Below are 24,300 nucleotides of genomic sequence, written 5' to 3'. Positions count from 1 at the left end.
TTTAAATGGTGGCTGTTTGTCTTGTGCTTCCCCTTATGCCCTTACCCATCTGAGCCCTCTCTTAAATGCACCCCTGTTTCAAAATCAGCAATGTTTTGCAGGCCATGGAGAATTCTCTTCCCAGTTACAATACAAGCATTCAGAATGTGTTCAAGCCAAAAATTCGAGTTGATGCATCTTGCAGGCCAGATACAGGATCTCTCTTTCCCTTTGCAGGTTCAAGATCCCCTGACTTGAAAGACCAGGGATAACACTTTCTTGAGATGTGATTCTTTGCTGTAGTCATGGGATGAATTCTTGGTTCTCTCCGTTTCTAGTTGTTGGTTCAGTTGCATTGATCAGTTTTATTATTTATTTATTGAATTTGTTTTATTTTAGTTTTCAAAGCTAGTTAAGTTAAACTTTTACTTTTCTATGTATTGTGTACTGGAAACTGGAAACTTCCATTGCAGGATTCCTGACTTTGCTCCATTTCCCCCACCCCTGCTATCATCTGGGGGGGGGGGAGTGTTACATAATAAAAATGGTATCTGCAAGTGCTGAAAATCCACTTAGCCTTCAGGGGGTAATGAACATCTTCCTAAATTAGTTGATCCTATGAACTTTGAGTTGTGACCCCAAAGGAACCTCACAAAGACATCTCAGAGCATATCAAGACAACTAACATAAGGAGCATAAGTTTTGGCACATGGCACTCAGTCTGCTTCGTCCATGGTGATTTATATGGCGTGTGTTTGCACATGAGTCTAGGAGGCGGATCTGGCACACTTAACCTCCAATAAAAGTCATTTCACAAGTAAAAATTCATGGTAGTGTTCACATTCTGTATACTCTTCTGCATGTTTGTGTAGTATACATGTTGGTTTATATGTGTAGGCTTTATTTTAGCATTTTGGAACTAAAAATCTTCCTTAAAGAAACCCTAATTACAATATTACTTGCCCCCTCCAGTCTTGAACTGCTCTTGAACTCTGCCTGCATGTCTGCTCTGTTGTCAGTCTGTTCTCAACCATCCCACTCTTCGAATGCATGCTTGCAAAGTCTTTTCAGGGTGACTCATTTCTTAATACTGGCCATTGCTCCCTGCTTCATTGACTCAGAATTTGCTCAGCTATATAGTGTGTGCCTTATCTTCTCTTAGATGAAACTATCTGCCCAGGCGGTGTTATAATCTATGTTTAGTGCTTGGTGGTTTGGCAAAAGTATTGTTGTTGTTGTTTAGTCATTTAGTTGTGTCCGACTCTTCGTGACCCCATGGACCAGAGCACGCCAGGCACTCCTGTCTTCCACTGCCTCCCTCAGTTTGGTCAAACTCAATGCTGGTAGCTTTGAGAACACTGTCCAACCATCTCATCCTCTGTCATCCCCTTCTCCTTGTGCGCTCAGTCTTTCCCAACATCAGGGTCTTTTCCAGGGAGTCTTCTCTTCTCATGAGGTGGCCAAAGTATTGGAGCCTCAGCTTCATGATCTGTCCTTCCAGTGAGCACTCAGGGCTGAGTTCCTCCAGAATGGATAGGTTTGATCTTCTTGCAGTCCATAGGACTCTCAAGAGTCTCCTCCAGCACCATAATTCAAAAGCATAGGCTCCTCAAATATTCAGTGCAGCTTTCTCCTAACATGACAGCAAAACTTGCATCAGTGATAGAACTGTGCATCTCAGCATCTGCTTGACGCATCTATTGTCACCTGAAACCTGAACAGCTGAGCTAGGGCATACAGTGGTACTTCGAGTTAAGTACTTACCATATTTTTCGCCCTATAGGACTCACTGTCCCATAAGGCACGCCTAGTTTTTTTGGGGGGGAAATAAAGGGGGGGAATTTATTTCCCCCCCAGGTGCAGGGCTGGGGCGGGGGAAGCCCGAGCTTCCCCAGACCCCAGAACAGGCAACTCTCTGCAAGCCATGGGAGCCCGGCGCTGGCTCCCACGGCTTGCGGAGATCTGCGCGAAGCCTGGAGAGCGAGAGGGGTCAGTGCGCACCGACCCCTCTCGCTCTCCAGGCTTCAGCGAAAGCCTGCATTCGCCCCATAGGATGCACACACATTTCCCCTTCATTTTTGGAGGGGGAAAAGTGCATCCTATGGGGCGAAAAATATGGTAATTCGTTCCGGAGGTCTGTTCTTAAGCTGAAGCACCACTTTAGCTAATGGGGCCTCCTGCTGCTGCCATACCACCAGAGCAAGATTTCTGTTCTCATCCTGAAGCAAAGTTCTTAACCCGAGGTACTATTTCTGGGTTAGTGGAGTCTGTAACCTGAAGTGTATGTAACCTGAAGCGTCTGTAACCTGAGGTACCACTGTATTAACTTTTTCAAGATACATGTACATGTATCTTGGTCTTTTAAGTGGCTCAGTATAGTTAAAATGCTCTATAAAACAAAAGTAAAATAGTCTGACTTTCATAGACTAGAAAGCCATATTAATCCTCTTTCAGGTTGTGATTGAGAGTGAAATTCCATGGCAAGATCATTACCCATGGGGTCTACTTGCTGCCAAAGTGGACCTGTGGTTTAAGGGCTCCCCTTGTAGCTACAGGTGACATGGGATTCTGTGCAAATGGGAGAGCAGTCCAGTGGAAGGAGGGACTGAATCTACGTCCTCTTTCGCCAGCTTTCCTGCTAAAAGACCATTTTAAAACTAGCCTCTTAGCAGACTGGTAAGTATTGCAGGCTAGCAATGTTTGTGGCCTTACTTTACTAACACGGCTGGTTGCTAATCTCTTTTTGCTGAGCACAGAATACCGTATTTTTCGCCCTATAGGACGCACTTTTCCCCCTCCAAAAATGAAGGGGAAATCTGGGTGCGTCCTATGGGGCGAATGCAGGCTTTCGCTGAAGCTTGGAGCGCGAGAGGGCTTGGTGTGCACCGACCCCTCTCGCTCTCCAGGCTTCAGGAAGACATCCGCAGCCTAGGCAGCCCTGCAGAAGGTCCTGCAGGGCTGTCTAGGCTGCGGATAGCAGCCTGCTTCCCAGAGCGCCCGGCGCTTCGGGAACACCTCCGCAGCCTAGGCAGCCCTGCGGGAGTTCCCCGCAGGGCTCCCCACGCTGCGGATAGCAGCCTGCCACCCGGCGGGTGGGGCGCCCTGAAGCAGAGCGCCCCTCGCGCTGGGCAGACATCGGCCAGCCCCACAAGCTAGCCGCCATCCCGCTGTTCCTCGACCTGGTTCGGTTTCCCCGACCTGCTTTTTTTTGGGGGGGGGAAATGAAATTTCCCCCCCCCTATATTCCCCCCCCCCAAAAAAAACTAGGTGCGTCCTATGGGACGGAGCCTCCTATGGGACGAAAAATATGGTAAATCAAAGGTAGCTGCTAGTCATATCCCAGAAGAGTGATAGGACTTGAGCTGTGTGAATTAAGGAGTTTGTACGTTAGAGATCATGGGATCCTCCCTTTGCCATATTTAGAAGGAGCATCCCATGACAGCTGAACAGAGGACGATGCCAAACGCTGAGACTAAAAGCAAAGAAGCCTTGTCCCTGTGAAAGAATGCATTGGATCGGTTAACTCTGAATTACTGCTTCTGCATCTAACAGGCTTGTTTCTTAATTCAAGGTACAAGAGTGACTTGTGACGACTCTCAGTTCCAGTGTCACAACGGCCGCTGCATAACGCTGCTATGGAGATGTGACGGAGATCCAGACTGCACCGATGGCAGTGATGAACTGTCCTGTGGTAAGGAAGGTCTTGCATGGCCACTGAGCCCATAGTTGAGTAGCAAAGTAGCTCAGCGGGTCCTCTGGCCTGCCTCTGACATGCTTTGAGCTTGGGTAGCTGGCAGCAAACCATGAAGAACAAAATGACTGCAGTTAGAGGTTCACTTCAGGCTTATCAAAGCATGCATTCCTATCAAGGAAGTCAGTTCCTTGGTTGCATGTGGGACGGGCCACTGGTTTTGACTAAGGCAATTGGGCAATTATTATTTTATTTTTCCCCCTTTTTTGATAACCGTTTTTTGATTTTCCAAAAATAACAAAATGGGGTGGGGGGAGACGGGACAGAGAGAAAAAAATCATAACCAAATTAAACCATAATTTTTGGTTGGCTTCCCTCCACTCCCCCTCTAGGTTCCATTATAATATCCTTGCTCATGCACGTCCAGGAAATATTATATCCTTAACAATCCAATTTTAAAACCTCCTTCATCTTATTGCAAGTGACTTTTAAAAGTTATACTGATGTAAAAATCTATACACAAAGCTTAAAAAATATGCATTAAACAGTTGCCCTTTTTAATGATAATTTGTCCTGCACAGTTCAGTAATTTATTTTGCCAAGTCTTCTTCTTTTTCTTCTTATCATCTTTGGCCAGGGCTTCTTCCTTCTATAGGGGCCAGTTGGACCTGGCCTGGCATCCAGGCTCATGTATTGGAACAAAGTCTTTTGCTCAAACAATCCATCAAGTCCTGTACATCTCAGTATCATAACTTCATTTTTTTTAAACAACCATCATTTCCCACATTTTCTTCAAATCTTTATATGCCTTTTCCCAGGCCCAGTTACTTCTTTTTCTTAAGGCTGTGCTCAGAACTCTGTGCTTCGCGCCCTCTGACTTAGCTCAACCTGAACCTTAAGTGTTGGCTTGCCTGACTCTTCTAAGTTGCTCCTTTGTTTATTTGGTAACGGTCAATACATAAACAACTTGTAGTCTCTTGGAGATTCTGCCACCCTCAGGAGCTTGGGTGCCAATAGGCCAAGAGAGGGTCTTCTCTGTGGCAGCCCCTAAGTTGGGGGACTCCCTTCCCACAGAGCTGTGTATTGCAGCTTCTTTATACAGTTTGGGGCAAATGCTGTAGTTGCTCCCCTTTCGCCTTTGACACCTGGGAACGTTAGATTTTCAAGACCCTGTTTTTCATGATTGTGTTTTTTAAAACGGTATTTTCAATCATTGAAACCTGCCCTGAGACCTTGGGGTGACGGAGAGGTAATAAAATAACAGGCAGTGAAGTGTATGAGCATCCTTTGGTGGTGGCTCTGTCTATGCAATAGCCTTCTTATTGACAGCAGTCATGCTGCAATGTTTACTTCAACACAAGATCAAAACTTACTAATTTGCCCCGGGGACTTTTATTGTGGTTTTTAACCAACCTTTCATCTGCTCTGCTTGTATTCTATGACCTCCATATGCATTATTGTTTTTAGTGTATTCCTGCCTTTCTTATATCCTGCTCTAGTACCCGTGTAGATGAAAATGCTTTAAAAACAGCTTTTAATAATACAGTATTCAATTTAGTGTTATATAGAGATGGGGACAATTGCAGTTCTGTCTGCATATTGAAGCGAGTCTTCCTAATGTGCTCACCTCAGACACCTTCATGGCTACAGATTAGACCACACAGTCAGTGAACCTCTGTGCACAATAGGTCCATGCCTTTTTATTAATTTTATTTATTCCCTGTCTGTCTGGGTTTCCCCAGCCACTCTGGGTGGCTTACAACATATACCAAAACATAATAAAACCTCAAATATTTAAAACTTCCCTATGCAGGGCTGCCTTCAGATGTCTTCTAAACGTCAGATAGTCATTTATTTCCTTGACATCTGATGGGAGGGCATTCCACAGGGCGGGCGCCACCACTGAGAAGGCTCTCTGCCTGGTTCCCTGTAACCTCACTTCTTGGAAGAGGACCTTGGGGTCTGGACTGAACAATGGGGTGGAATTGTATGGGGGAAAGATGGCGTCACTCATAGGCCCATGGCAGCAGCTGTCTTTTCTTCATACGATTCCTTGACTGCATGTTGTGAGAGCATTTTAAAACCAATCTTACAAATTACAATGCAGCCACAGAGCTGCTCTAAGCATCTGTAAAATCTCAAAGGAGAAAAGGGCAGCTCTTGAACTACCTCATCTAAGTGTTGCTTTTGTTTGTTTATAAAACTGGGTGGGATTTTTATTTTTTAGGATTTTCCCTTAAAAAGAAACCTGCCCATGAATTGGATGAAATGGGGCTGGTTTCAAAAAGATATGAATGACACAGGATTGAAATACATTGACCGTCCACCCTGGAGTTGGGAACTCTTGTTGAAAGACCTCTTGGGAAACAGAAAATTCCTCCTCCAAATGTTGAAGTGGAGCATGCCTGCATCTCTTGGAGCAACAGGGCGACTATGTCATTCTGCCAACTTGTACTATAGCTGCACCTCAAAATATCCTGCTAGAGGTTGCTACCACATTTTCTTTGAGGTCCAGCACACACACACTTAGCATCCCTACCAAATTTGTTCCATACATATCCTTTGGCATTTTGCTTCCTGTATTGTTCATGTTGAGGAAGTGGCCAGAATCCTAACTAGGGTTTCATAGCTGTGCTGTGATTTCTGCAACAGGGCAGCTCCAAGGAGCATGAAATCCTGCGCACTGGTCCTGGGGAGGACACTTGGCACCAACTAGCACATTAGCTGGGCTAGGGCACTTGTTGATCGGAGCAGTTGGAAGCAAGCGATGGTCTTTTCCCTGACAAATTCAGCAAAATGCTACTTCCTTGCAGTGAAGAAGACGTGTGCCGCATCCGATTTTGTGTGCCTAAGTGGGCAGTGTATACCGAACCGATGGCAGTGCGATGGGGACCCCGATTGTGAAGATGCGTCGGACGAGCGATCTGAACTTTGCTGTGAGTAGCCGGGTCCTTAATGCCGCAAGGCAACTGCGCCACCTTCCCTTAAAGCTGGAGCCAAGTTGTGCCCAGGGCAGGCTGCTTCCATGCTTTTTCCATATGGCTGAGACAAAGAACCTCTTGCACTGAAGTTGCAGACATGCTCTTAAGCCATTGGGCAGGAGACAGGCAGGGGGGGATTCGAATTCAGATCGCCCATGTCTGGCCTACAATCCAAACCTTCATCTTCTTTCGCTACAAGGCTAGGCTTCCAGATTTCTGGGGGAAGCCATGCTGGGGCCTTAGCCCCTTTCTCCACAATTAAATAAAACTTTTTAGCATTAAACCAACCATTAGCTATATATTGGCAAATAACTTGGCATAAGCCAATGCGTTATTACCCCCAAACGGGGTTATTGTGTTGTGGTAGCATTTGGTATTTGTTTTAAATCTGTAAACAAACATCAAGCCAAATCTATGAAATATTAAAAATGCAAGATTCTCTTCCCCGCTCTCCCCCACAAAAGGTTAAGCTGCTCAGGTCTTGCCTAAGACACTGAAAGGGAGAATTGGCTTCCCTCTGCAGGATTGGAGATCCCTGAGCAGGGCATAGAACAAGCCTCACTTGACTAGTACCTGCACTGACTTGCATGGGAGCTTTTTCAGTATTCCGGGTATTATTATTATTATTATTTTAAGTGAACTCTTGATCGCTTCTCAATAGACACAAGGAAGTGTGATATAGGGGAGGTCAGCTGTGGCCCTCAGTCAAGTCGCTGCATCCCCATTTCCTGGAAATGCGATGGAGAGAGCGACTGCGATGCTGCTGAGGACGAAGACGATTGTGGTAAGTTCCTCAGGGCTGTGTGGGTGACTTGGCCGCATCACACCCCATAACACACAGGAATTGTATTAGTATCCAGCCACGCAAATGCACACTAGAGGCAGTGTTTGCAGCTGATTTAGCATCTTGATATGCCAGCATCAGTTCCTGTATCCAGTTGAGCAAAGCTTCAGTAAAATGGTGGTTGTGGTTTCTCGTCTTTACTTAAAGGTGTAGGAATGTTAAGGAAGGTAGGAGCGGATATATTGTTTTGAGATTATCCCTCCTTACACTAAGCAAACAGCAGAGCACATTCCCTTTGCAACTTGTTGGAGAATAACTTGTTGGAGTTGATGATTAATTAAAATCCTTTAATTAAGCAATCCAGTCTGGATTGTCCAGCCTGGATTGTTCCTGATCAGTTTCCCCTTTTATTTCCCTCTTAAAATAATAATAAATAGGGACGCGGGTGGCGCTGTGGTCTAAACAACTGAGCCTAGGGCTTGCTGATCGGAAGGTCACTGGTTCGACTCCTGACTGGACTTAATTGTCAGGGGTCCTTTACCTTTTTAAAATAATAATAACACAACACAGTCTTTAAAAGTAAGAATAAAGTTTTACTCACATTCCATTCCCAGCAGTAATCTAAAGGCAGGCTTTATCTTGTGGTTACAGTGAAAAGAAGTCTGAGCTACATCTCAGACTTTCTGCTTTTGGGCTCCATCCTGTGTGAAGGTTGAGCCATGCGCTGGCTAAGAGCCAGGAGAGTCCAGGAGGAGGAGTCCGAGAGACTGAGAGAGATGGTTGCATGGGCAGCCCTTTGATCTGGTCTGCCAGGGTCATGCCCATCTACCTGGTCACACACAGGGGGAGGAAGCTCCAGAGCAGGTATGACAGGAAGTCCTTCCCGTCTGGAGCCACATTCCCCTGTGTGTCCATTCTAGGCAACGGGAAAATGTTGTACTTGACTGCTCTTGCAATAATACATCTCACAAAAGGGACTTGAGCAAATACCCTAGTAACATTTTCCAGGGGTAGTTGAGTCGGGCTGTGCACAGGCCCCAGACCTGCCCCATGGCTCCAGTCTTGGGGGCACTGGATTCACTCTGCCTGGGGACCACCCCCAGCCCACCCTGGACCTGTTCCTAAATAAGTGCAAGGCAGGCCAGGGGCTGGGGAAAGAGACCGGCTCCATTGCCACCTCCCCTCGGATCACCCTCTCATCTCCACAGTTGAGCAAAGGAGGCAATCTGGGTGGAAGGGTGGTGCTCTGCAGGACCTATGTCACCCTCACATTGCCCACACGCCAGCTTTTGAGTGGAGGGGAGGCATCAGGCAGGCAAGCAGTTTTTCCCTCCTTCCTGCCTCTCCTTCCTGCCCCCTGACAACCGTGGATCATTCTGGGCCATCCCGTCAGACCTGTCATGATCCGTGGCTGCCTGAACCCAACTCATCCAATGCCAGAGTCCCTGGGAATAGGCCCAGTTTGACTCACACCTCAGCTGAATCCAGGGTGCTCAGCCCTGGTGTTGAATCTCAGGCAGGGCTGGCACTTGTTCAAAGCAGCAAACTGTAAAGTACCAAGAAGAGACAATGATCTAAATTAAAATCTCTGCATTTGCAAACTGCCATTTTATATTAAAACATGTAGATGGCAACTTCAGGACTGCAGTGAAGATAGATGTTTTTCTTTCAGCATGAATTTTGCTATTCACCAAGTTTCAAAATGTAGCCTTAATAAATAACTCGGTTGCTACGGTACAAAAATGCTCATTAATTTAGGTCCTAGATGAAGTGGAAACTTAACTGTTAAACCCATCCTGCTAGTGCTAAATACAGTCGTACCTTGGAAGATGAACGGAATCTGTTCTGGAAGTCCATTCGCCTGCCAAAACGTTTGGAAACCAAAGCACGGCTTCTGATTGGCTGCAGGAAGTTCCTGCAGCCAATCGGAAGCCACATCAGATGTTCGACTTCCCAAAATAGTTCGCAAACCAGAACAGTCACTTCCGGGTTTGCGGCATTCGGGAGCCAAAATGTTGGAGAAGTAAGCTGTTCAAAAATCAAGGTATGACTGTATACTACAGTGTAAATCAAAAGATGTACTAGAGTTCCCTTGGTGTGCAAAATTAACCTGATCAGTGTAATATTTTGGTGTTTGGCAGTTCCCCATGGTGACTTCCTGTCAATGCCCAGCAAATAAAATTAAAAGCTGTGTTGTGTCTTCTTCCCCTTAGCCAACATAACTTGCAACCCGGAAGAGTTCACGTGTTCCAACGGCCAGTGCATCTCCAAAGACTTCGCTTGCAATGGGCATGAAGACTGCAGTGACGGCAGCGACGAGGTCGGCTGCGCAGCACCCACTTGTCGGGTCGGCGAGTTCCAGTGCAAAAGCGAGAGTGACACTTGCATCCCAGTGAACTGGGTGTGCGATGGCGAACCAGACTGCACCGACTGGTCGGACGAGTCTTCGGAGCAGTGTGGCCACCAGCCGGTCCGGACCGTGAAATGCGGGGAGAGCGAAATGCTTTGTGACTCGGGAGACGAGTGTTTCCACAAGAAGTGGCGCTGTGATGGTGACACGGACTGCAAAGATGGCAGCGATGAGATCAACTGCTGTAAGTAGCAGGCCGTTGGTCCGCGGACGGCAGAAACTGGCTCCTGGGCTCCTTTGGCTGTAAGCTATGTTCTTGAACACCTTCTCCCCCCCCAGCTTTCCAGACATGCAGACCCGACCAGTTCAGATGTGAGGATGGGAACTGCGTCCATGGAACCAGGCAGTGCAACGGTGTGAGGGACTGCATAGATGGCTCAGATGAAGTGAACTGCCAAGTAGGTAAGTGGGGGAGCACCACGGAGCAGGGAAGATGATGGGCTGAGATCTGAAATGAACGTGGTGATGGCTCTGGTGACCTTCCTATTGAAGGCTCTTGCAGGCCCATAAAAGTAAAGTGACCCCGACCATTAGGTCCCGTTGTGGCCGACTCTGGGGTTGCGATGCTCATCTCGCTTTATTGGCCGAGGGAGCGTGAGTTCAGTTTCCGGGTCATGTGGCCAGCATGACTAAGCTGCTTCTGGCAAACCAGAGCAGTGCATGGAATAATAATAATAATTTATTATTTGTACCCCGCTCATCTGGCTGGGTTTCCCCAGCCACTCTGGGCTGCTTCCATAGAAACAAAAAAACACTAAAATATCATACATTAAAAACTTCCCTGAACAGGGCTGTTTACCTTCCCGCCGGAGTGGTACCTATTTATCTACTTGCACTTTGATGTGCTTTCGAACTGCTAGGTTGGCAGGAGCAGGGACCGAGCAACGGGAGCTCACCCCGTTAGGGGATTTGAATTGCCGACCTTCATATCAGCAAGTCCTAGGCTCTGTGGTTTAACCCACAGCACCACCCGCATCCTTAGTTGCATGCCCATATAGTGCCTCAGTATCATCAAAGGGCAATATCTCAACATTGAATTAAAAAGGGGGGCTTAAGGTGTTGCTGCTCATATTTTTATTAGTCTAGATGTCATGTTGTTTTTAAGTGCTTCTGCATAGTATAAGCATTCGTGGGAAGGTGGCATACTTTAAATGGTAGAATATCTATTAAGTCGACACCAATAGCAGTTTGTTGACAACAGCCACAGCATTTTGAGCTTGGGACGACAGCTGTTTAACGTGGTCCGTCTCTTCTCTGTGACCTCCAGCGAATCAGTGCACCGGACCTGGCAAGTTCAGGTGCAGAAGTGGCGAGTGCATCGAGTCCAGCAAAGTTTGCAACCAGAAGCAGGACTGCAAAGACTGGAGTGATGAACCTCTCAAAGAATGCAGTAAGTTGGAGGTAGTGTAGCGTGGATTGTTGGCACCCGGGACACTTGAATAGGTCTGTGTCTTCTTAGATATATCAAACAAACAAAGGTTGGAACTTTAAACGTAGCTGAACCACATTTAGGTGGAATCTTCTTTCTTGTAGTTTGGATCCATTGCTCCGTGTCCGCTTCTCTGGAGCAGCAGAAAACAACCTTTCTCCCTCCTCTATGTGACATCCTTTTATATATTTGAACATGGCTATCATATCACCCCTTAACCTCCTCTTCTCCAGGCTAAACATGCCCAGCTCCCTTAGCCATTCCTCATAGGGCATCATTTCCAGGCCTTTGACCATTTTGGTTGCCCTCCTCTGGACACGTTCCAGTTTGTCAGTGTCCTTCTTGAACTGTGGTGTCCAGAACTGGACACAGTACTCCAGGTGAGGTCTGACCAGAGCAGAATACAGTGGCGCTATTTCTTCCCTTGATCTAGATGCTATACTCCTATTGATGCAGCCCAGAATTGCATTGGCTTTTTTAGCTGCTGCGTCACACTGTTGGCTCATGTCAAGTTTGTGGTCAACCAAGACTCCTAGATCCTTTTCACATGTACTGCTCTCAAGCCAGGTGTCACCCATCTTGTATTTGTGCCTCTCATTTTTTTTGCCCAAGTGCAATACTTTACATTTCTCCCTGTTAAAATTCATCTTGGAGTCGGTCCACTGTCCCTCAAACCTTGTGGGGGCCGGACTATATTTTTTTGGGGGGGAAATATGAACGAATTCCTATGCCCCACAAATAACCCAGAGATGCATTTTAAATAAAAGGACACATTCTACTCATGTAAAAACATGCTGATTCCTGAACCATCTGTGGGCCAGGTTTAGAAGGCGATTGGCCCGGATCTGGCCCCCGGGCCTTAGTTTGCCTACCCATGTTCTAAGCACATGAAGCAAATCTCACAAACAACTGAGTGGCCCTTCTCATTTCTTCCAGACGTCAACGAGTGCCTTGTGAACAACGGAGGCTGCTCTCATATCTGCAGGGACCTGGTTATAGGCTATGAATGTGATTGTCCTGCTGGTTTTGAGTTGATAGACAGAAAAACGTGTGGAGGTGAGCATTCTGTGGCAAGATGGTATTCCTGAAACTTGCATTCCTATCGTAGTGCAATGCTAAGTAGCTTTTCTCTTCCAGACATCGATGAATGCCTGAACCCAGGTATCTGCAGCCAAATCTGCATCAATACAAAGTTGGGGTACAAATGTGAATGTAGTCGGGGCTACCGGATGGACCCACAAACTCTCGTATGTAAGGCAATCGGTAAGTAACTCTTCACCCTGGTATCCATAATTTTCCTCTTGAGGGGCGCTCAAGGTAAAAAGCTATTTCTGCACCATCTGGCTGCTCACTTCACCTACTAATCTATTATTGCAGGTGGAGAACCAAGTCTGCTTTTTACGAATCGCTGGAACATCAGGCAGTTTGCCCTGGAAAGACAGGACTATACCCAGCTCATCGGAGACTTGAGGAACGTGGTGGCTTTGGATGCAGACATGGCTGAGCATGCCATCTTTTGGGCGGACATTGGCCCAAATGCTCTCCTCAGGTAAGCTTTTTCCATTCAGGTGATGGAACTGCAGAGCTGCTTGCACTCCTACCTAAAGAGTAGCAACTTTTGACTTGGCTGACTTGCAGTAGATCACCAAACTTCCCCTTAAGACTATGCAGCTTATTTTTTTGGTGAAGACAATGTCTTGTACGCTACTCTCAGTCTCAACTTGATAATGGATAATCAACAGCGTGGGCCTTTCTGTTCACCCGATACACAGGTTCAGCAGAAGAACAGACCCTTGGATTTCTTTTGGGGGAAGTATAGAGGAATAGAATAATAGAATTAGAGTTGGAGAGGGACCCTGAGGATTGCCTGGTTCCCCTCCACCCTGCAATGTAGGAATATGCAGCTGTCTTACACAGGGATCAAACCTGCAACCTTGATGTTATCAGCACCAGGCCCTAACCAACTGAGCTCTGCAGTGCTGGCTGCTACCATAAAGCACAATCTACCAAACAGCGCTGTGCAAAATTTTGTACTTGGAGAGAACCTTCTAATAATGAGGGCTCCCTTAAGGTGTTGAGCCACTATGCCTGTACAGTGGTACCTTGGTTCTCAAACGCCTTTGTACTCAAACAACTTGGAACCCTAACACTGTGAACCCGGAAGTAAGTGTTCCAGTTTGCAAACTTTTTTTGGAAGCTGAACGTGCTCCATTTTGAGTGTTATGCTTCCAATTTGGGTTCCACACTTCCATTTTGAGTGTTGCGCTGAGGTCTGTCTCTCTTTGCTATTTATTTTACTTTTTTGACTCTTTTTGTTTTGTTTTTGTGACTGTGTGGAACTCAGTTCAGCTACTGATTGATTGATTGATTGATTGATTGATTGATTGTGTGATTACAGTACATTGTTCATTGCTTTCGTTTTATGGATCAATGGTCTCGTTAGAATCAGTGGTTCTCAACCTGTGAGTCTCCAGATGGTGTTGAACTACAACTCCCATTATCCCTAAGCTCTGGCCTTGCTAGCTAGGGATGATGGGAGTTGTAGTTCAACAACATCTGGGGACCCACAGGTTGAGAAAGGCTGCAGATAGTAAAATTCATGTTAAATTGCTGTTTTAGGGGTTGTTTTTAAAAGTCTGGAACGGATTAATCTGTTTTGCATTACTTTCTATGAGAAAGCGCACCTTGGTTTTGGAACGGACTTCCGGAATGGATTAAGTTTGAGAACCAAGGTACCACTGTACCCAGTTTAAAAATGGCTATCAAATTAGCAAGATGTCACTAACGCAGTTGAGTTTCAAATGCAGCTGAGCAGATACGTGAGCAAACTAAAAGTCCTGGGCACCTGTTTTTGCTTGGTACCAGGCACACAGACCCGGGAGGGAAGCCCAGCTGAAACCTTACTGTGTGTGACTGCCAAAACATACTAGATGGCAAGTTTGATGGCCAAAATCAATTTCCTTAGATGGGTGGCCTTGGGGTGTTAAGTAGCCACCATCTCAGAGTCTCAACTTGTAGATCAGGGGGTTAGTAATCTCCAGCCAATAGGCGAAAGGTGCCTCCAGCCCTGGGAATTCTCCTCAGGCCATGTTTCTGATCTGCATCCTTCACAGCTTCTCCTTAGCTTGAATGTATTGTAGAACTGGGCTGCCTCTCGCTTGACTTGGTGGAAAATGTGTTGTGTGAGGATCTCCAGCTTTTGTATGGTTGGAAATTAGCTGATTTCACATGGGAACGTTCCCTGCATGTAGCTCCCAGTAGGTTCGCCATGAGGAAAATGCACCCCTTAAGCTGCAAGCTTGTTCTAGCTAAATCTGAGTCTAGGATTAACTTGGAGCCCCACACACTGGGTTTGGGACAGTCTGGGCAGTGTATCCATTGGGGACTCAATGAGATCTTTCTTCCCAGCACCTCAATCACTTCTAATAACAAGCCACTACAGCACCGCCGGATCATAGAGAATGTGCAGAATCCTGCAGGAATTGCTTTTGACTGGATATACAAGAACATCTACTGGACGGATTCTTCTCTCAAGTCCATTTCTGTGGCCAGCCTGAACGGTGCTAAAAGAAAGGTCCTCTTCAACACGGACTTAAAAGAGCCCGCCTCTCTTGCTGTGGATCCCCTTTCTGGGTAAACAATGTTTAGATGTCTGAGATCATATTAACTGAATAAACCTTGATGATTTTTGAGGCTCTCTCATATAACCTATCCTCACAAGGGTGCAACATTCCAAGACATGTAGCAGCACTTGCAGGAGAGAGAGAGAGGAAACCCTCAATTTGAGAGAACGTTATTGAGGATTCCATTGGGGAATCCAGAAAAGACAGCAATAACTTGCTTCATAAACCTTTATATCTTTGCCAATGTAAGCACATCTATGTAGAATAGACGGGAAGTGGTACTGGAAGAATTGCTAGTAACTTCATGCCAGAGTAGCTGCCCACGATACTTACCCAGGCATAGGCAAACTCCGGCCCTCCAGATATTTTTTTGGACTACAATTCCCATCATCCCTGACCACTGGTCCTGTTAGCCAGGGATGATGGGAATTGTAGTCCCAAACATCTGGAGGGCCGGAGTTTGCCTATGCCTGTATTTGACCACCCCGGTTGAGAAGGGACTGTTTTTCTAGGCTTCATCTATATGCTTTGGTGCATTTGCGCAACAAAAGAATGACCCTGAGGGAAGATACCTGTCCTTTCTTGTAATTTGGTACAAACAGGAACTAGGGGTGGGCGATACTTGCTTTCCAACCTTGTAATAGATCGCCAGCTAAACTTCGCGACATGGCGGTATATTATGATGTTGGAAGGGAGGAAGAAAGCAGTTGCCGGCTGAGTAGATATTGGCGTCACCGTGTGTGGCTTCTACCTCTTGCTGGTGAGGCTAGGCGTGTGGCACTGCCCCAGGCAGAGTGTATCAGCTGGGGCACTGCTGGGCACTGTGGAGCCACCAGCCTCCCTGGAACCGCTAGCTGTGGCTCCCTCTGACCGCAGTCTCTCTTGGCCACCAGAAGGCACCATTCCACTCAGCACGAGGAGGGGTGGAGGGAGGAGGCAGCCTGCTAGCGCTCCCACAGCCAGGGAAAGGAACAAAGGCACGGGTGGCAGGCAGGAAAGTGTCACTCGCGAGGCGGGTGGCTGGGCTGCAGAGGGGAGGGGGTGGACCAGGCGACCCGACAGCAGGGTGCGAGGCTCACTACAAGTGAGGTGAGCAGGGATTTGTGATCCGTTGCCTGATCAGAAATTCCAAACCTGTTCTTGCAATTTTTAACTTTAAACCGGTTTTAGACAAGACATTGCCTGGGCCTGCCAGGAACTGATGCATAAAAAGGCCCGTTAGCCAAAGCTTTGAGGCGAACCTCTAGTGAGTGCAACTGCTGAGGAAGAAACATGCAAAATGATCTAGGCAGCCGAGTCGACTCCTGACGGTTTTTACCTGGTTTCTCTTACAGCTTCATGTATTGGTCTGATTGGGGTGAACCAGCCAAAATTGAGAAAGCAGGGATGAATGGACTTGACAGGCAACAACTTGTGACAACAGATATTGAGAGGCCTAATGGGATTGCACTAGGTATATAAATGTTCTTCCTACCGTGCTGGAATTCCTTGTGGAAGGAATTCTTGGAGTTGGATTAATTGGGAGGAGTGCCTTAAGGGTGTGAAAGCGAGTAGTCTTCTGGGATGAACTGCTTTGGGCCAGAACATGATGAGACCTTTCCCCACCCCAAATCAAGCCAATACCCAGCCTTGGGGGTATTTGACATGCTTCCATGGCTTCGCTCTATGATCATTGCCATTGACTTCAGGATCCTGTAATCTGCATTTTGTGGTGCCTTAATTACCCATTGCATAGCCAAGGACGCTACTGCAAAACCTCCTTAGAAATCTAGGCTTAGAAGTGCATTTAGGCAAGCTCTTGTCAAAACTTGGCTGCATTCTGAGATGTTTTCTCTTCAGATCGTGTGAAGAATCGTCTCTACTGGGTTGACTCTAAGCTGCACAAGCTGTCCAGTGTCGATCTGAATGGGCACGACCGAAGGATCGTCTTGGAATCGCATGAATTCCTTGCTCATCCCCTTGCTCTGACGATATTTGAGGTAAGAACCGAGGTCTCAGTGAGAGGCAGCGTGGCTTAATGGGTACAGTGTCAGGTTGTGACCTGGGAGACCAGGGTTCAAATTCCCACTGGGCCATGAAGCTCGCCGGCTGACCTTGGGCCAGTCAGTCACTCAGTCTAACCAACCTCACAGGGCTGTTGAGAGGATGAATTGGGGAGGGAAAAGAGCCATGTACGCCACATTGAGCTTCTTGGAAGAAAAGGTGGTCTGTGAATGTGAGAAATAAATTAGCAAGCTAAGAGTGGTGACAAGGTCATTTGAGCTGCAGAAATTCTGTTGTCTTCTGTGATAAGGGAGCTGGGCGCCAGGTCGCTAGTGAACTAAATTGCTGCTGAAAGGTTGCTCCATTTAACTTGACTCGTGGAATTTGATGGAAAACATGCCTGGTCCTCTTTAAGTTCAGTGCATTCTTTTTAAGTTCAGCAGTTCAAAGAATAATCCTTCAGTCTGATATAACCACCTTCTCCCCCACCTCCAGGACACCATTTACTGGACAGATGGTGAAAATGAAGCTGTGTACGGTGCGAATAAGTTTACGGGCGCCGAGCTGGAAACCGTAGTCAACAACTTGTATGATGCTCGGGACATCATTGTGTATCATGAACTTGTACAGCAATCAGGTAACAGGAGTCGTCAGGTGCAGTGCAAGAAAGCTTTCAAGAAGCTTTCCGGGCCAACTTTTAAATGCCATCTGAGAACTTCTCTTCCACCAGCTCTAGGCAGGCAATTAAGGGTACATCTCCCACAATACATTGCAGCCAGTTGGACTTGATCAGGCAGCTCAAAACTCAGCCCTCCAGCTGTTTGGGGACTACAATTCCCATCATCCCTGACCACTGGTCCTGTTAGCTAGGGATGATGGGAGTTGTAGTCCCAAAATCTGGAGGGCTGAGTTTGGGAATGCCTAGACTAGATGATCCCTTCCCTTTCCATTGCTTACTACTTGTTTTTAATTTTTTTTTCTAATCTTCATGGTTTTATATTGTTGTAAACTGCTGTGATATATATTTATGGTAGGTAAAGGGACCCCTGACTATCAGGTCCAGTTGTGGTCGACTTGGGTTGCGGTGCTCATCTCGCTTTATTGGCTGAGGGAGCCAACGTACAGCTTCCAGGTCATGTGGCCAGCATGACTAAGCCGCTTCTGGTGAACCAGAGCAGCACACAGAAATGCCGTTTACCTTCCCGCTGGAGCAGTACCTATTTATCTACTTGCATTTTGAGGTGCTTTCGAACTATGAGGTTGGCAGGAGCTGGGACCGAGCAATGGGAGCTCACCCCGTTGCGGGGATTCGAACCACCGACCTTCTGATCGGCAAGTCCTAGGCTCTGTGGTTTAACCCACAGCGCCACCTGCATCCCATGTATTTATGGTACAGTGGTATAAAAATACTTTCAGAAATGAATCTGTTTAAAGTTGCCACAGTGCATCTGAGAGGGAAGTGAATGGTTGGCCCAAATTCTGCCTTCAGTCATCCAAGTTCAGACTGTAACTTGCTCTCAGTCCATGGTTTACTTTGGCAAAAGTCAAGGGACAAATAGCATCCTATGCTAGAAAGACTCTCTGTTCTCGCATTTTCTCTTGGAAGACACTCCCATTATAGGAAGATGAGCACCATGTTGAGTATAGCCTTGACTGCAAGCCAACCTTGCGATGGCTCGCCTAGTAAACTGATCACAGCCTTTGCCGTCTTGATGGAAGTTTAAGTTCTGATACGAGATGAACATGCTTGGAAACATCTCTCCGCAGGAAAGAACTGGTGTGAAGATGAGAACATGACAAACGGAGGCTGCGAATATCTGTGCTTGCCTGCTCCCCAGATCAATGACCGTTCGCCAAAGTATACTTGCATTTGTCCCGATGGCGACACGTTGCAAGATAATGGCTTAAGATGCAGAGGTACACTTTCATGCTCCTTGAAGTTGCGTCTCGTGAGTCTTTGCCCCGTCCATCTTGTGCATTAATACTGTCCAAAATGCTTTGATGTGGTCATTCAGCGGCATATTCTGGCTGGCATCTACATACTCATGGATTTCACAAGCTATAGTAGGCATCTGTTAAATTCCGATGTCGTCCTGATGATAATTGCAGTAATGCATTGTGAGCTGCCTCCATCTCCTTTTCTGCCACGAATTTGAGACGGCATTGGACAAAAGATAATCTCTGCAGTGGCATGTATGCTGACATACGACCTACTGGGAGGCAAAGTGCCTTGAAAAAGCAAGCTCTGTTAACCCAGAATGCTAGTTCTAGGTGGGAAAGGTTTGCTAGTTGAAGTATGAAACCTCACATATCAACCTACTATAGCATCTCTTGGAGTGTTGGATAATTGGCATTCCTAAGAGCAATGTGTTCAACTGGTCCTGCAGCTTGCTTCTAAGCATAACACAGCTCAGACTTCAGCCTTGGCTTTTATTTTCCAGCATAGTTTTGAAATACATTTGACCTCTAGAGCCAGTGTGGTGTAGTGGTTAAGAGCGGTAGTCTCGTAATCTGGGGAACCGGGTTCGCGTCTCCGCTCCTCCACATGCAACTGCTGGGTGACCTTGGGCTAGTCACACTTCTGTGAAGTCTCTCAGCCCCACTCACCTCACAGAGTGTTTGCTGTGGGGGAGGAAGGGAAAGGAGAATGTTAGCCGCTTTGAGACTCCTTAAAGGGAGTGAAAGGCGGGATATCAAATCCAAACTCTTCTTCTTCTCTTATTTTAAAAATGCAAAAAATTAAAAATGGCTTAATTGGCCAAGAGCTAGATAACTTGAGCCTGACTTTCTAAGCATTTAAGAGCTGATCTGATGACAGATCTACTGCGTTACGAAGCTGCAGCAGACGGCTGACACCTTGCAACCCACAGCTAATTTGAGACATGCATGAACATGCTCATCTGTAGATGCGCCACCTCCACAGAACAAGGACCCAGTCAATCCTGGGCTTCAAAGTTGCTGATCTATAATTTCAGGTACAGGAGCTGCTGAGGCAAAAGAGAACAGCAGAACAGAAAAACCACCTGGACCACTTTCTGGAGGTATTGGTCCTAATGCAGCGTGCTGGTGGTAGAGCAGAATAAGCGAAGGATCCCACCACTTCTGCTCAGCGCAAGGGGAGGGCACAGAGGTCTTTATGCAGACCTTGCGTGTTTGGGTTATTCCAAGGAACACTGGGCTAAGCTCAGGGCCGGATTTAGGTTTGATGAGGCCCTAAGCTCCTGAAGGTAATGGGGGGGGCCCTTTATATGTCCAGCTGTCCTTTGTCCACAACAAATTGTCGCTGTTTTTTGTGTTGAATATATGCTATATGGTAATTTATGGACCTCATAGGTATCTCAAGCCGTTTGCACATAACAAAATATGTATGTTATCAAAGTAATTGAACTGAAATACAATTAAGAAGTATTTTAATAGTGAAATACAATTAAGAAGGGTTTCGGCGGTCGTGCATGTGCAGGAGCGCCAAATCACAACCCACGCATGCGCAGACACGGGTTGCGAATGTGCATCCCTCATGGATCACATTCACAACCCAAGAGTCGACTGTAATGCAAACACATTGGCACCTTAGAGACCAACTAAGTAGTTCTGGGTATAAGCTTTCCTGTGCATGCACACTTCTTCAGATACCCAGAACTAACTTAGTTGGTCTCTAATGTGCTACTGGATAAGTTTTTTATTTTATTTATTTATTTTGTCTGCGTCAGACCAACACAGCTCTCTACCTGAATCTATGATCTGGATTGACTTCCTTTCCTTGATAAGGAAACGGCTGACAACAGGCATTATTCCTAGCAATTGCTGCAGTGTAAGAATAAGCTAGGATTACCCCCCCAAGCTGCAGACCTCAAGGGAGAGTGTGCAGACTCTTAGAGGCCTCTAGACGCCCCCCTCCCAATCAACAGTAACTTGGTCTTTTCTGTCCTAAGCTTCATGCTACAATTTCCCACTCAGAATTGGAATGCCCATTGGGTAGGCCTTGGAGCCTTCAGAGTTGATCCTTCTCTTACCTGAACTGGAATATCCCCTTCTGACTCTGGCCAGCAGAGCTATTGCACCAGGCAGTGATGCCATGATGCATTGGCCAATATCTTAAAACAAGGGGATTTATAGCAGTGCACCTCAATTTTTTGAGTGGGAACCAGCTTGGCAAGGGGCTCATTTCTGTCGGAACTATGTGATGGAAAGCCAGCTGGCTTGGCCCCAGCCGGAACATCTCCCTTCTCGGTCTTGCTGCTGCAAAGATCAATCAGTCATCCTCCTCCGACATGCATCCGTGACTCATTCTACTGTGCATGCAAGAGCACACATTACTCAGCAGAGTAAACACACAACAGATCAGGCTCGAGGCAGGGATACTATACTAAACTACGCATTTATTATACATAAATCAGGACACAGAAAAACATGGCCTTTCTCCTTGTCGTTCTTCTCGGGGAGAGAGAGAAAACAAAAGCAATACAGAGCAATCTGTAAACAGACATGTGACATGTAACAATCTCCCATATCTGCAGCAAGGGTGGAATGGAATTTCCAACAATTTCCTCCGCCAAAGTTCAGGCAACTTTTCTGCCTCCCCTAGAGTTTAAACTGTTTAGTAGACAAAGCTTTCTACTAGATGTGGAAACCTTTTAAAACACTTAACTGGGTTGCACTTGGGAGTGAATGAAATGGCAGTTTCTTTCTTCCTAGGACAAAATCTAAGCAGTCCAGTTTCAGAAGAGCTTTCTTCATCCAGAAGTTCTTCAGCAGCATGGGCCATTCTTCCCGTGTGTAAGTAGAAGACGTTGTCCTGAAATCGAGTGAGGTATTTTCACTGTACCTCCCTCCTGATCAAGGGGTCAAGGGCCCACCCCTATGTTCGGGGAGAGGGCTGGGTCCCCTTAAAATTCCTTGGCAGCCTTGTGTGCACTCCATGGAATGTGCTCATGTCACATGCACAAGCCCCGGGGTGTGCGCATGACACGTCCACATGCTGACATCATGCACGCATGCCCCACTGATGCCACGTGGGAGCAAGGTGGCACATTTGCTCCTTATGATGGCTGCATTCAACCTAGGCCACTGAAGGCTATTCAGCAGTCTAAGCTGGGCTAAGATGCTCCAGAGGAACATCACCTTGCCATTTCTTTCAGTGTTGTTGACCATGGCGGCGGCCGGCAGCTACTTCATGTGGCGCAACTGGCAACACAAGAACATGAAAAGCATGAATTTTGACAATCCGGTGTACTTGAAAACGACGGAAGAAGACCTCTCTATAGACATCGGAAGACACAGCGCTTCAGTGGGCCACACGTATCCAGCTGTAAGTGAAGGGGGTGGAACTGCAGAAGATAGTAAATATTAGGCACCAGAAATAAGTACTCCTAGAATGGTGTAGCAGAATATTGCATCACTTCCCTGTCATATCTGAAGCAGCGGTGCCATCAATGTGTTGTCCTCCTGATGTGTTAGATTGTGACATACATCACCCCCCAGTCTGTGTGCCCAGAGGTCAGGGATTATGGGAATGCAGGGCACTTCAGTGGTACCTCGGGTTACAGACTCCGCTAACCCAGAACTAGTACCTCAGGTTAAGAACTTTACCTCAGGATGAGAACAGAAATCGCGCGGCAGCGGCGCAGCAGCAGGAGGCCCCATTAGCTAAAGTGGTACCTCAGGTTAAGAACCGTTTAAGGTTAAGAATGGACCTCCAGAACGAATTAAGTTCGTAGCCAGAGGTACTGCTGTATAGTGACTGCCTTAAATGGATCCCAGCAACTCTTGAAAATCAGAATTTGTTTCAAGTCCTTAATCCAAATTGGTTCTTAAGGCTTAAATCTCAAACTAGCTTTGGTAACTGCATAGCAGAACTTTGGACACAGCTACAGATCCATCCATGGGCCAAGCACTTTCTGGGGATCCAGGCGCTCACTGGTTCCCAGCTGTTTTTTTTCTGAAGGGAGACCCAGTGGGTTCAGTGAGGCTCACTTCCAGGTGGCCTGCATAGGATCACTTGCAAAGCAAGCAGGTGGAAGGAGGCAGAAAATGGGAGGTCCCTTTGTGGATTTCTCCTTTGACTCCAGTGTAGACTTCTCCCCCTCTTCTAATCTTTATCTCGGGAGTCATCTTAAGTTTTATCTGTGGAGGAAAGAATGAGCGATGGGAGGTGACCAGGGCACCACTGATACCCTTTGCCAAAGGTCTTGGGTTCTTGGAACTGGTTCTGTCTCAGCACCCACCTAAGTCATGTTTGAGGAGGTGACTTTGCATTAGCTGCTAAAGTTGTGGCAGCTACTGGCTAGGAAGCTCTGCTGGCTCTGCGGATAAGTAAAGCGGCGTAAGTATTGTGTACTATTCCTGTCATACAAAGTTGAAAGCCAGGAGGATCTTGTGTTAAACACAAACCACGTGCTGCAAAAACTTCACTGCATGAAACAGGACGGATTGCATTGTCACTAATCCTCGTTTCTCCTCCGAACAGATATCAGTCGTCAGCACAGACGATGACTTATCATGAAGGCAGCCATCTCCTAGTCTACTTTTGTTTTACACCATTTGGACAGAAGCCAGTGGCTGGACAGTTTTCCTTCCTGTCACGGGAGAATGAAGATGGCACAAGCTCACAAACCATTTTCATACGAAGCTTGCCAATGTCTGTCCACAGCAATTCAGCTTTTAAGTCACTGGTTACCTGTAACCCTTTTAAATAAGTATTGCCACCGCTGGCCCTGTATAAAGCACTTTCCAAGAAGCCATAGGGAAGGAACAAGCGCTGCAAGAAGTACTTCCTGTAAATAATTGTACAGGCCCCTGTAAATTTTCCTGAGGATAGTCTATCAAGCACTTTGGAGAAGAAACACATTTCAATGTAAATTATTGTATAACCTTTTTTTTCAATGGTTGGGCAATGGCAATAGGAGAAAACGGGTTACTCAGTCTAATTGCCAAAAATTTGTAAAATTTAACTTTTGTATGAATTGTGAATTTGTCCTCCCCGAACCACCTACAGGGGTGTGCAGAGGACAATTGCTCTGTATCAGAAAACCACTGTAAATTTCGACACTGAAATGACATTAAAGAGAAGCAAAGCTATAGACAGGGCTGGACGTGCCGTTTGCTTGATCACGCTGCTGACACATTCTGGACACCAGCTGAACTCGCTGGGGGAAGAGCTCCAGAACTTTGCTTGGAATGAAGAGAGCACACGGAAATCTGAACGGCAAGGCTGCCTGCAAATGGTGTAGCTCTCGCCAGAAGCTGTGCAGGGCTGAGCAGCCCAGTTCACGCAGCCCTCACTTGCCCCCTCAGTTAATATCCTAACACTAGGCTTCAGCTGTTGCTTTTTTTTCTGAGTCTGCCTGATGCCTTTCAATTTCTCTCTCAGCTACTCTCAAGAGGCAGTCCTTGGATGTCAGAGGTGCCAATTGAGTATTTG

The 24,300-nt window shown here is 46.7% G+C and overlaps 1 protein-coding gene across 2 annotated transcripts in view; it reads left to right on the top strand.

Moving 5' to 3' along the window:
- Positions 1-23,959, top strand: part of VLDLR (very low density lipoprotein receptor) — a 29,077-nt gene extending 5,118 nt beyond the window's left edge. The window contains exons 2-19 of one of the 2 annotated variants that reach the window (XM_081893998.1): positions 3,551-3,670; positions 6,484-6,606; positions 7,313-7,435; positions 9,649-10,029; positions 10,125-10,247; positions 11,113-11,235; positions 12,211-12,330; positions 12,412-12,537; positions 12,652-12,823; positions 14,683-14,907; positions 16,232-16,350; positions 16,737-16,876; positions 17,376-17,517; positions 18,648-18,797; positions 19,856-19,921; positions 21,576-21,656; positions 22,019-22,188; positions 23,347-23,959. In XM_081893998.1, the coding sequence (XP_081750124.1) occupies positions 3,551-3,670; positions 6,484-6,606; positions 7,313-7,435; positions 9,649-10,029; positions 10,125-10,247; positions 11,113-11,235; positions 12,211-12,330; positions 12,412-12,537; positions 12,652-12,823; positions 14,683-14,907; positions 16,232-16,350; positions 16,737-16,876; positions 17,376-17,517; positions 18,648-18,797; positions 19,856-19,921; positions 21,576-21,656; positions 22,019-22,188; positions 23,347-23,382 (2,540 nt within the window). In that variant the 3' untranslated portion in view covers positions 23,383-23,959. The remainder of the gene's footprint in view (positions 1-3,550; positions 3,671-6,483; positions 6,607-7,312; positions 7,436-9,648; positions 10,030-10,124; positions 10,248-11,112; positions 11,236-12,210; positions 12,331-12,411; positions 12,538-12,651; positions 12,824-14,682; positions 14,908-16,231; positions 16,351-16,736; positions 16,877-17,375; positions 17,518-18,647; positions 18,798-19,855; positions 19,922-21,575; positions 21,657-22,018; positions 22,189-23,346) is intronic. The other variant, XM_081893999.1, reaches the window with a different exon arrangement.
- Positions 23,960-24,300: the final 341 nt, after the last annotated feature.

The sequence above is a fragment of the Podarcis melisellensis genome (genome assembly GCF_964234715.1).
Source record: "Podarcis melisellensis genome assembly, chromosome: 17".
Taxonomy (NCBI): domain Eukaryota; kingdom Metazoa; phylum Chordata; class Lepidosauria; order Squamata; family Lacertidae; genus Podarcis; species Podarcis melisellensis.
This window is presented reverse-complemented; position numbering and strand designations above follow the sequence as displayed.